Source organism: Mytilus edulis, chromosome 10, assembly GCF_963676685.1.
Source record: "Mytilus edulis chromosome 10, xbMytEdul2.2, whole genome shotgun sequence".
NCBI lineage: Eukaryota > Metazoa > Mollusca > Bivalvia > Mytilida > Mytilidae > Mytilus > Mytilus edulis.
In genome coordinates, this window is record NC_092353.1 from 18,280,078 (window position 1) to 18,293,419 (window position 13,342).

The 13,342-nt window shown below is 31.8% G+C and overlaps 1 protein-coding gene across 2 annotated transcripts in view; it reads right to left on the minus strand.

The window, feature by feature from the left end:
- Positions 1-13,342, minus strand: part of LOC139490549 (uncharacterized) — a 28,751-nt gene that overhangs the window by 8,268 nt on the left and 7,141 nt on the right. The window contains exons 1-2 of one of the 2 annotated variants that reach the window (XM_071277369.1): positions 6,620-6,816; positions 3,628-3,709 (exon numbers count right to left, since the gene is read on the minus strand). In XM_071277369.1, the coding sequence (XP_071133470.1) occupies positions 3,628-3,709; positions 6,620-6,637 (100 nt within the window). In that variant the 5' untranslated portion in view covers positions 6,638-6,816. Of the gene's footprint in view, positions 1-3,627; positions 3,710-6,619; positions 6,817-13,342 lie in introns of those variants that run through there. The other variant, XM_071277370.1, reaches the window with a different exon arrangement.

Sequence of the window (13,342 nt, forward strand, 5' to 3'; positions counted from 1 at the left end):
TAATCCTAGGACAGGTGCTACATGTGTATCTTAAGTGGGTATTAAGTCAGTTCGATTGTCTACTTCAACTTTAGCTCTTATTAACGAGGAATTCACAAATAGAAAAAAAAAAACTTTTAAAGTCCCAGGTGAAACACATCCAAACAACGCTGGACGAAGACGATGCATCCCTACAGATGAGCCTGAACTTCATACAAATCTGTAATGGGTTTACATAAACTGACACCTATTCTGTGTACGCAGTGACAAGATTACACACCTTTGTAATAATCTATTCATTTCCTTGAATATTGTTAAAGTTGATAAAAGAAGTAAAAAAAGTCATCGACTTTAGCCGGTATTTATACTTGAGCGGCTTCGATTGTTAAATAGTTTTATCAAATTAAATGTATATTTTACGATTTAAAGATTTAATGATTGTATATAGTCTGCTGGTTTCAAATCAAAATTTAAGAAATTTTATATTGATAAATACTACACCTGACACTGATGGGAAATTCGTTTTAAATTTCAACGACTCGCTCGAAATCTAAACTTTATTTTTTTTTTGTATTAAATGTTTGAAGATAAATTCTTAAATGCATGGAGATTTTAACTTCTTTTTTTAATCTAAAGTTTAAATAAATTCCACAATGTATTTAGAAAATAAAATGACTATAACAACATTTATACCATTTCAAATATTGCCTTTCATGCAATGTTCTTCATAAAAAAAACCAAGGGGTGACTCGCGATCGAGTATAGAAATATGATCATCTCTTGGATTGTGCTTTAGTGGGGCTTCCAGGTACGGCTTTTCAATGTAAAAATATGCAGCCACGTATACAGTCTGAATGGGGACGTTATATTTAGGGATCGGTAGTTCATATATGTCTCCTGTACTCTCTGCACGTTTTAAAATCCTTGCATCAAAATTTTGAGAAGACCATAGGTGGGCTATTACAATTCCATCATTTTCAAGTTGCAGTCAAAATTTCCCACCCTTATTCCTGGTGGGCTTTGCAAGACTTATTTTAAAAACTGTTAATGTAGGCCTGAACATGAATGAAATATTTGACACTGAATTTCAAATTGTTTTTCCAAGGCAACAGCAAAAACTAGTATGCATCTATGTAAAACACAATAATTGTACTCCAAAAAATCACCAAGGCAATAACAAAAACTAGTATGCATCTATGTAAAACACAATACTTGTACTCCAAAAAATCACCAAGGCAATAACAAAAACTAGTATGCATCTATGTAAAACACAATACTTGTACTCCAAAAAATCTCCAAACTATACAAAATGTAGATGTACTAAACTTAGTAGATGTGATAACCAACGGACATAAATATGAACAGTATCTAAACTAGTATTTGAGACCCTAGTTTCTATGATCTGTAATTTTTCATTTACATATTTTAACAAACATTTTTTGACACGTTGAATGGAAATCCGGCTTATTACTTCATTCAAGCATAATAATTAAGAACACAAAAACCCCGAGAACCTTGAAGAGTAACAAATTTCATCGTTTCCCACACCACTTGTCTCCATATCCTCGGAGTTACGAGAGTCTGAAAAATGAGACATGTTTTATTCCCACATCTTCCGAGGATATTTATTATTCTGCTATTGCATCAATTCATAGTATAATTATGACCATTGACCTAAGGGGGTAGGGTTGCAGGGTTAAATACATAAAATTTTAATCCGATATCATTTCAAAATTCACGTTCGCAAAAGGGTCATTGTACACAATTAATGGTGCACCAGATGAGATGACAAAACGTTTTTATAGTTCAAGTAAAGAAGTCTTACAAGAAAACCATTTGACCGTCTAAAGGTCAAGAGTGAGTACTGAACCGTATTTTATTGATGCAGTAGAAAAGAAAGGGTCTTTACAAACCCAGTCATATATCTGACAGTTACATCTGAATATTATAAATGAAATAATAACTACCCCAGGAAAATAGCTAAATACGACAACAAAAGACTGACAAATTTTTCAAGCACTTGATATTTTGAAGTGTATGAATAGCATCTAGATTGCATCTTATTGATGTTTAGTATAAGCCATTCATTTAAATGTTTAAGCGAAGACCTTAACATGCTTAAGAAAAGAAAAGCTGCTCGGAAATCTTTTAAAATTCGCATCGTTCATGTTCTTATATTATTTTGATATTTCAACTTATCAAATGTTTACGTTTTCATTCAAAGACATAAATAATATAGCATCCTTCCTTGTGACGTTTCTAGGAATCTTATTCACCTCGCATATATAGCAATATACATTTTCTTACAATGCCGAGGGAAAAAAGATCAATAGGCAAACAACTGTATAAGACACACATCATTACAAACATAGCACGTCAACACAAACCCCACAAAAAATCGGGTGTGATCTCAGGTGGTATGGAAGGGTAAGTAGCTGATCTTGCTTTACATGTGTCACCCGTAAAGTTACTCGTATAAAATGCGCTGATAAATTATTTAAAATTTAAAACACCACATATAAGCAGATTGAAAATCGACTCTAATCTAAGCATAAGACATCACTTCATTCGTTTACCATCGGTCGTGTAAGTTTTCTAATCCGGTAACTTGACCAATTTTTGATTTTTTAAATTGAAAAGTTTTTCATGACAACTTTTATGCTATGCGCGATATTGGTTTACGTAGTTCTATGATATGCTTATCAATCAAATAATTCAGATCTAACATTTCCTGCATTGATTCAAATCCATGAATATATATTTATGACTCTCGCACTTTTCCAGAGCGGATTATTTTATGGATCATTGAGGTTCTGAATTCCAATTTAAGGGTGCTATATAGTTTTGGCATATCGACACATGTACAAGAATAACGATTTGTTAACAGGTTTTGATATACTACAGTCAGTCCGTAATGCTAGTACACCATCTCTAGTACATCAGATTATATGATTTATTTATTTTAAAATTTTTAAATTAAAGGTTGATATTGTGTTCTCTTTATGAATAATTGCTTGCCACTTGTCGTAAATCAACAAACAATTATTTCAACTGCATGACTATTTGTGTACAGTGAATATGTATATACACCTGACTCAACAATGGGCAGCTGACAACGGGAAAACGTTTGGCAAGCATTATCTATGTATAGCGTAATAAACGCATGCACATGCTGGATACCAACATGTCCATGTAATTGGTAATCAAAGTGTCATAAGACAGCTGATAATCAATCATTAGGCTCGAGACCACAATTAATTCCTCTATCATTTCTTTATAACGTTTTGTCCCATTAAAAAAATTTTGACTATTCTTTTTGTCTAATTTTTTGTGTGTGTAATGTACAGTACAAGTCCAAAAATATATGCAATTTTCAAAAAAAAGCATCATTACATCATACAAATTTGGCCAATACACATCCATACCCATATAGGCAAGTCAAGAGATGTTCCGAAAAGTGTAAATATAACCTTTTTGCACCTGGCCTAATCACTCTTTCCTTATTAAAATCAGTTAAAATAAAACATCCAAAAGTTTATTTCAGCTCTCTTCTTTCATTTCCACCCCAGAAAAGCTAAGAAATGAATGAGACGAAAAGCGGGGTCATTAATTGTGGTCTTGGGCCATTAATAATAAATATAGTCTTACCTCCATACTGTCCAGAGTATGAATTAGTTTCAGTGGCGACCTCTACATGAAGCGGTTGACAGAAGTCAGTGTAGTCCTGCATCTACAAAAGAGTAGAAAAATTAATTGCTGAAGACATGACTTGTAAAATATTTTAGATAGAGAATAGCTTAATTGAAGATAAATGTATATATATAAGCAACTGTGACGACACAATATTTTTATCATATTACATGTATGTATTATGTTCAAACGATGTTTTCCAAAATGTACCTCTATAAACTTGCGGTTTGTAACTCTTTGTGACTGCTGTTGTAGCCTTCGCGGTACGTGTAACACTTATCAATTCAAAATATTAAAAAGTTTTGAAATTTCAAATTTTTAAATTTTTTATCAAAGATTTAAAATATCAAAATTCCAAATGTTGTTATTTTTACCAAATAGTTAAAATTTCAAAATTCTAAATTATGTTTTTATATTTGATGGTTTAGATATTTGATCAAACTATAAAAGTACTAAAATTAATGTACAGTTTTGATTATTTCTCTTTTTGAAAGTTTGACTTTTAAATTTTTTATAAATCTATCAAATGCCAATGAGACAACTCTCCATCCAAATCATAATTTATCAAAGTAAACCATTATAGGCCAGAGTACGGGCTTCAACACGGAGCCTTGGCTTTTATCAAAAATTTAAAAAGTCAAACGTTTAAAAAGCGAAAAAACTGCAAGTTTATTTTAGTACTTTTATAGTTTGATCAAATGTCTAAACTATCAACTATAAAAACGTAATTTAGAATTTTGAAATGTTATCTATTTGGTGAAAATTTCAAAATTTCAAAATTTTTCCAACATTTGAAATTTTGATATTTTAAAACTTTGATCAAAATTTCAAAAATCTAAAATTTGAAAACTTTTTACTGAATATTTTGAATTAATAAGTGTTACACGGACCCTTCGCGTTTCGGTAGATCCTTTTAATTTCGTTGTGATACGTTATAGGAACATGCATACACGTTAGGTTTTGACCATGGAAATAATATTGAGTATTACTTCCATGGTTAAACGGGGATATTATATGCGTTCGCCGGATTTGACAGAGACACTTCAAAGGGGCTCAGAACAATTGCACATTTTTACATGTAACACGATAGGACATTAATTTGCGCTTCAAATGCTAAGGGCATTTGCGCTTTAAATTTGGTACACCTGTAGTAAATTGACTGGACATTTGAGCTTTTCACCTCTATTTGTCAACCTGTAAAGTTTTGATGAGTACATAATTTTACAACTTGTTTTTGTCGTTAGCTAGTTCACATGGCTACAGTCATAAACATAAGAGTATAAAGTTAAAGAGACAAGTAAAAGAACAAAATGTATATGTTACGATGGATCAACAGTCGGTTAATTACATTAAAATTCGTTATATGGATGAACAGGAATCTCAGTAAAAGAATGAAAAATAGAGACTAGAATATGGATTTGAAATGAGGGCAAAAAACCAGTCAGTACAGATTACAAGAGCAAAATTGGGCTTCAGATATCAAGCGAAAACCTTGGGTAACTATACTTTTCTTTGATGTCTTCAAAATGTTACCTTTAAAGTGTACATAACTATATGGATGTGCTATGGCATTACCTTTAAAAAAAGAAAAAGAGCAGGCTAATGCCGCTACAAGGCAGCATTCGCACGAAAAAAATGTACTGGATCGATCTTTCAATTCGCAGTGAAAATATCTTGGAATCAGGCATTATAGATAAGTTTTAAACATGCTTATTTTCATACTTTTTGAGGGGATATGAAAGCAATGATCGAAACAGATTTTGTTTGAAGAGCGCACGAGCAGCTATTTTACAACCCTACATAATCATAAAAAAGGGAGCATTAAAATATGATCATTATTATATTTGTTATGCCATAACCATGATTGACATTACTATTTCGTTTATTTTTCAATGCATTATTTAACTTTGTAACAGATAGCACGTGAAGTCAAAGCTGTTGTATTTTGTACTGAAATAAAATATGATAATGGAGTGCCCCCGTTATTGTTTTCAGCCAATCCAAAGTTACGGTTTCCATGGAAACGTATATGTAATGTAATTATATCCTTTTATATACATGCTGAAATAAATATTGCATATTATATTCGATAGTCATGATAGTATCCTCTATCAGATTTCAGAATTGAAAATCATTTGGAGGAAATCAATCACATTTTCTAAGATTAATGCGCAGTTTTCCTTAATTTCTTTAAAAGTCCAAACTGTTACATGCATGCATTGTAAAAGTTAAAGTTTTAAACTGTTTTGCTTGTAAAAATTGATAACTAGCATTATTTACTTTCACTTCAGGAATTTAACAAGCCATTAAAGTGTGACGTACACGCGTCGGAACAAAGAACACACATAATACGCCCCGCGGGTTGTGATAAAAACCACAGATTAATCCAGGTAAGCAGTTGGTAGGATTCACTAGGGCACGCGACAGCTGTCGTTCGGTGACCTTATGTCGTAGCGTCAAAATACTCGTATCGTAGTGAGGGAACTGATAGGACATTTTTTAATTTAATTTTTTTCTTCAGCTTTTTTTCTTTTAGACTTTAATATTTCAAATCTTTAATTTTTTTTTAGGAATCATATTTAAGAATAAACATGTTTGCCATGCCAGTAACTTTATTTCCGTCATATATTCGAAAGAAATAAAAGAAAGAAAAAAAAATTGCCAACGATATAACATAAAATTGATTAATAATTGTAAGATAAATAGAAAAAGTTATATGTGAATGGAATTGTTTTAAAGGTAGTATTACTAACTAGCAAGACAACATATTTTATCGTAGTCTAGATTTATGCAAGGTCCATAAATCAAAACCATACATATCATATCTGCCTGCATAATTAAATTGATTGGTTTTTATGTTGAAATTATTCTGAAAGAAATTGTTTAAACTAGAACGTTATATGTTATATATTGTTCTAAAAGCAACAAAACATTTTACTTAAATTCTTACCTGAAACTGTAAATACATGACTTTATATTAATCCAGGTTAGTACTCTAAATTAAGTTTCTCGTGGCGACAAAATTTAAAACTTGTTTTCAAGTCGTTTCAAAACTACATTCCGCCACTGGCAATATGAACCAATCGGAAGGTTGTTCGGTCGCGTGTGATCTATTAAAAGACGCACGACCGACGCACACACACCTGCTTTCTACACTTTTCTTTAATGATAATCAATACAATTAAAGCGGGAAACTGAAGCCATCAATATTTTATTTTTGAATTATAAAAAGATATCTGAGGTTTAATATGCAACACTAATCACAGCACCAAGTTTATTAGAAAATCCAATTAAAATTAATATTGCATTAGATTTTATTGGCAAAACGACGTCTACTTTTGTTAATTTAGGCGAGAAAATTATCAAATCTCAGGTTTTATATAAAAGTATTGAATCTATAAAAAAAATTGCGCAGTATCAAATACAATGTATATAATAACTAGGTTGCACTTCAAGCCAAAACTTTCTTTTAAACGAATATTCAACGAGTATTGAACGAAGCAATGGTCATTTGTGCCTGTTATAATAATTGATATATTTTCTGCATTGTAGCGGTACTATTTAGTGTATATTCATGTTGTATATTTAGACTTTTTTATTTGGAATATGAGTTTGATAAGATTCTTATTAGACATTGAACAATTTAAAAGAGAGCATTAAAGAACTTTTGTCATTTTTTGTACGTGGAATGAGTGCAAATTGAAGACAATAGTACCTCCAAAACCAAAGCAAGAAGTTATTGGTAAAAAATAATTATTATTAAGATTTTTTTCTTCTTATTTTTACTATTTGCTTTGCGTCTTCCTTGAAGTATACAAGCTAAACTTTTATTGCATGCACTAACTCAAAAACTTTACAGGAATCAACCTATTCACGGACATTTACATTAGATACATGGCAAACTAGTTCAACTAAAGATTCTTCACTAAACCGACAAAAATAAAATAAATGAGAATTAAAACACCACAACCCAGTTTTCAAATTTAAAACATGTTGTCAATATTTCTCAATTAAGTTTTCAAGTTTCTCTCATTCAAAATAACTCAGTTTTATAATATATAAAAGGAAAATGTCCCTCAACAAATGTGGTGTGTCCGAAGCGATTTTCTGTATTATCGGGAAAGATCTAATTCTTAAGAAAAACGGAAAAAAATCCAAAAAGGCCTCATTTTGAAATCTTTTTTATATTTATTGTATCATAATTTGCAACAGCATTTCTAATACAAATGGCTGAGTGATGTTTCCTTACTATTTGATGTGATACAAGTGATAATAGTCAGAAAGTGTTTATATCAATATTTAGCACTATATAGAGGAGGGGAGTGGATCGTAACCCTTGGCTAGCAAAGACGGCACTATATATACTTGAGCCAAATATATACTCATTAGAGTATATATGATGTGTAGATTAAAATATGGAAAATGACTTACTGTCATTCCCAAAAGTTGAAAAAGAGAAATCATTTAAGAATTGAATGCTTCTTTTTGTAAATTTATTGGGGTGTAAAAGCGTTGACCGAAGTACATTTTGTATAAAGCGCGGAAGCGCTTCATTCTAAAAATGTACGCACGGTCAACGCTTTTTCAACCCTATAAAGTTACAAAAAGAAGCATTCAATACTTATAATTACATTTTTTAGCTATGATCATGAAAACACGAATTTTATATATTTTATTATTTAATTCACCTGTTCACTTTATTGTTGGAGCACGTGTTATCATGAGTGAAAAGTTGTATTGAGCAATGCAACTGCTTACGGAATCAGTGGCGGATCCAGCCATTTTAAAAAGGGGGGGGGGGGGTTCCAACTATATGCTCCCATTCAAATGCATTGATCGTCCAAAAAAAAGGGGGGGTTCCAACCCCCGGAACCCCCCCCCCCCCCCCCCCCTTGGATTCGCCACTGGGAATAACACGTGATGTGCAGTTAGCCAATCAGAATAAAATATTATAATGAAACATACATCTAATGTAATTATTCAACAATAAACACATAACGTGTTTAGTCTTTATGAAAAAAATCCGTGATCCTGCGGTATACGATAATGTGGAACGGCTGAATTTTGAGCTCTTCGTATACTTTTTGACTTTTGATTTTGCCATTTTATTTGGGACTTTTCGTTTTGAATTTTCCTCAGAGTTCAGTTTTTTTTTGTGAATTAACTTCTTGTACATGCAAATTTGGTACCCTTATCTTATTCGGACGCAGACAAACATTACCTTAAAGGTTTTATTTAAGAACTGAAAGCTTCTTTTTTATGTAAATGTATGGGGATGTAAAAGCGTTGAAGATGTACGTTTTGTAAAATGTGCGCACGTATAACGCTTATGCAACCCTATAAAATTACTAAATAAGCATTAAATACTTATTATTACAGTTTTTTCCTTAGGAGCATGAAAACACAGTTTCTATCATGTTTTTCTTTTATCTTTATTGTGGAAGCTCGTGTCATCATAAATGTTACATTTAATTTAGAAATGAAGGTTAATTTCAGAATGATGCGAGATTGTTGTTAGCCAATCATAATAACGCATTATAATGAAACAAACATGTTATGTAATTATTAAACATTGATGTAATTTTCTCTTTAAATGAAATTGATGCCAACGGAATACATTCTGAATTTCAACGTTAAACTAACTTTCAGAATTTGTGGTAAATATTTTGTAAAAATCTAATGCTGTAGTTGATATTATTATTATTGAATACGGGCAAATTTCAAGCTTTATTTTCTGGCTTTTCAAAGCAGATGTCCAGTTTCCAATATGTCCTCTTTGATTTTAAGCGGTAACATCAAAGGAAAGAAAAACAATTGTAATCGGGAAAGGCAGATGTACCGTTATATTTAATAATGGTTTCGAACCTCAATTGAAATAAGTTAGTTCTTTTCTAAAATATTTCAACCAGTTGTCTTTTTAATAACACAAAATCTCGTTATCATGATAATTCATGTCATAATCAGATTTATTTATTTTGGAGATTTATTTCGTATTGTTTCATACAAAATGCTAATGTGAAAATGTCTTTTCCCCCAAGGGGACCCCTTGTAGTTTAACCGAACACCTGCCGAATTTCGCACTTGAAAGAATGAGTGACGATGCGACTATATGCAGATGGCATACGGTCTAGTAAATAGACTGTACATATGACCATGTGCATCACGCTTTAGGTTGACGATTTACAAAAGAAGGAGGAGAAACTATTAAAACGAGATCTTTATCGGCTTTATTTGAATAGTATCATACAAATGTTTGCTAAGTAAATAAAGAAAAGTGTCTATAGTAGCCCTTGTAATGGAAGTTACGTCGTCACATTGTTAAACTAATTTTGATAAGACAATATTTTAAACGTTTTACGCCTAGAATCTAAATAATAAAAGTTTCTTAGTTTAATGTAATACAGCTTATAGAATTTACATAATTATATACAAAGATAATATCATCAATTAAGCTTTTGTAGAAATGAACAAAATGTTTGTATAAAACCAAAATATTTTTTTAAATAATTAATATATAGCTTTCCTGTATCAGAGATGGTTAAGCAATATCAAAATTTGCTAGTAGGAATATATCTCTTGTGATGAGCCTCGAGCCTCGCTTTTCGTCCTGTTTCTTAAAACTCGTACAAATAAATTATATGTTTTCGACAATATGTATATCAAGCTTTCTGTCTAATTTTTAAATGCCCTAGAAAGACGGATTCTTATGAAGCACGCATGCAATGCAATTATAAACCGTAAACATTGTAAAAAAAAAGCATTTCATTCTTAAAATAAAAAAGATTTTGTTCATTCATGCAATAGGAAGTGTCGATTGTTGGCGTAAAACGTTTAAAAATATTATCAACTCATAATAAATTAGCCAATAAAAATAACAGATTCTTGTGAAGCTAACATGTTATGTATTTACGGAAATTGAATATGATATTGGACTGTCTTGCGATTGTTATCAGCCAATCAATTTCATTAAGGTAACACGATACCGAATGACGTTACGCCATGAGTTATCGTTCCTGACGTTATCGAATTTAACGTTCACATATATAAGCCAATGCAGCGGGTTTTGTGTGACATTTTTAACGGTAACTTTTTCTAGATGCAGAGTGCCGAGAGTTTTGATGCAATACGTAGCGGTTATTTGACATAGATTGTTTTATCGTTTTCCGGCAATCATTCTGCTTATAGTTTTATCACTTTATTTTTATTCTTGGTATAGATATAGGAAGTTGTGGTGTGATTGCCAATGAGACAACTCTCCATCCAAATAACAATTTATAAAAGTAAACCTTGGTTTATTTTTGCAATAAGTACTTATTCATGATTCACGCCGTATCCCCATGAAATTGTGTTTTGAAAGTAGAAATCTAATTTATAGAAGCTTAGGATGATGTGTGAAAGAAACGGGGAATTTTACAACTATTAATTAGTTTTAAAATGGTCATCAAAAACACCGCTCGGACAAAATTGAAATTTATTTGGATGATAATACGGATATAATTAGGGGAAAAAGCACAATACAAGCAGACGTTGAAAATCATACAGAAAATAGTTAGTTTGTATGGAATGTAAAAAAGTGGTTATTTAGCCGAATAAATTTTCCTGTGTAAACAGTCTCTGAAATTCATTGGTCTGTACAGAGTAAATTCGATATAGTTTTGAAAATATTTTAAAATACAGTTCCAGCTTTGTAATAGTATAAACCAGATCTACTCAGGACGGACAGCAACATCGGAATGAAGCATTAGAAAGTTAACGAAGGCCGAAAAATACATGGGCACTTGATTCGGCAGAAATAAAATAACAAAATTCAGGTTTCGTTACAGTCTGAATAAAGCCAGCCCCGAGTATCCACTTGTGTCTACAAACGCAAGTTGATAGTTGGTGCTGGCTGTAGTCAGACCGGTTCCGTGTTCCCTGATTCTGTTAAAAAACAATTCTCGAAATTTACATGCAAACGACTGACTTTTTATTATTCAAACGGCAAGAGACTGTAAAAAAGCTAGATCTTGAAATCATTTACATTTTATATTCGTGTTAATTTACGCTTGCATGGGTATTCGGTGGGTTTTTTTTTTAGTTTTGAGTTGGAAATAATGTACATGTACAAGTTGGGAGACAAAACGACTGAAAGAAAATTAACAAACTTACCTTTTAGGGCTCTGAGGGCCATAATGCTCGCATACTAGGCGTCGGAAAAGGTCCGGAAAGTTTCTTTCTTAAAATTAGTTTTTAGAACAAGTATACAAGTATATATATACATGTATAGCGTCAGTTAAAATTTTCCCGACCATCATCGCGGATGTCCTGCTTCTATTGCAAAACCTACCTATTGTATTTATAGATAACTTGTCCTCGTCCTGAACATGCATGAAATATTTTCCACTAGACGTTAACCAACTAATAATCAAAGCAATCAATTTACAATTTACACCCGTCACTTGGAACTTTATTTGTTAAAATTTTAATCATTGCCTCATTTCAAAAAATTCGACAAAGTTTAAACGCAGACAGCGGGGAAGACCAAAATTGAACAGTTACGCAAAACTAAATATCTACGTTACCGCTTGCTCATTATGGAAGTGGGGTAACATGAGACTTTATTTGTAAAAGTACAAGTACAAACAAAAACAAAAAATGTGTTCATGTTATTTGTACAAAAGTTAGCTGATAGAATGATAAATGGAGATATGTGATGTGCAATTTATAAGATAGCAACAGCCGGGTATTAATTAAACGACATCAACACCTTGAAGACATCAAGAAAATCGTGACTAATGCTAATTGGAATAGTATCTTTACACTTCTTATTTGTAGTTTTAGTAAACGTTGGAAAATTTTGAGTATGTGTAGTATAATTGTCGCAGTAACATTTCAGTCTCTTGGTAAATATAAGTTTAAGTCTTAAAATTTTTGCTCTTCTCTAGAAAATTCAAACCATAATGAAATATAAGGAGATGCGGTAAAATTTCCAATTAATCAACTTTCCACCAAAGACGAAATGACGGAAATGCTAGCCTTCTTACATTGCTACTACATTTCAGATCTCCAAATTATCATTCCATTATTTAAATTGCATATTCAAAAATATGCATTGTCACCAAATAACTTATAGAGCACGTGTTATCATATTGTTTAAAATTTGTCCGTTCGACCATTAATCCCGCACTTAGTATATATAGGGTTAATTAGGCTAATTATTTAGGACTACAGTTGTTTTGCTTCAGCTTTAAAACTATGTACCTGGTGTTACTACTCATATTATAGGTGCGCATATCGTCTGAATTTTATTTTTTGTTTCATGACAGGTTGCTGGATTAGGCATTTTGATAAAATACAAAGGCAGTGCAGACTCCGGCTTACATCTGATACAGGTTGAATTTCAAGCTGGAACTTTTAAATTTCGAAGTTGTTTTACTTATATAAATATATGATCTCAAGCTTTGTTATGTAAATAATTTTTCACAATGACAGAATGTTGAAATTTGTGAAATTTTGCATACAGTTTGCTAACCCGAATAATTCAGTCCCTCCCCGTAATCAATCTCTCCTACTTACTTAATGTAGTAAGCGGAATATAACGACTGAATTATTCGGGTTAACAATTTGCAAGGTTTCTCCGACTTGCTGAGCAAACAAGTAACACATTTACACCACGCAGAATACACTATACTAC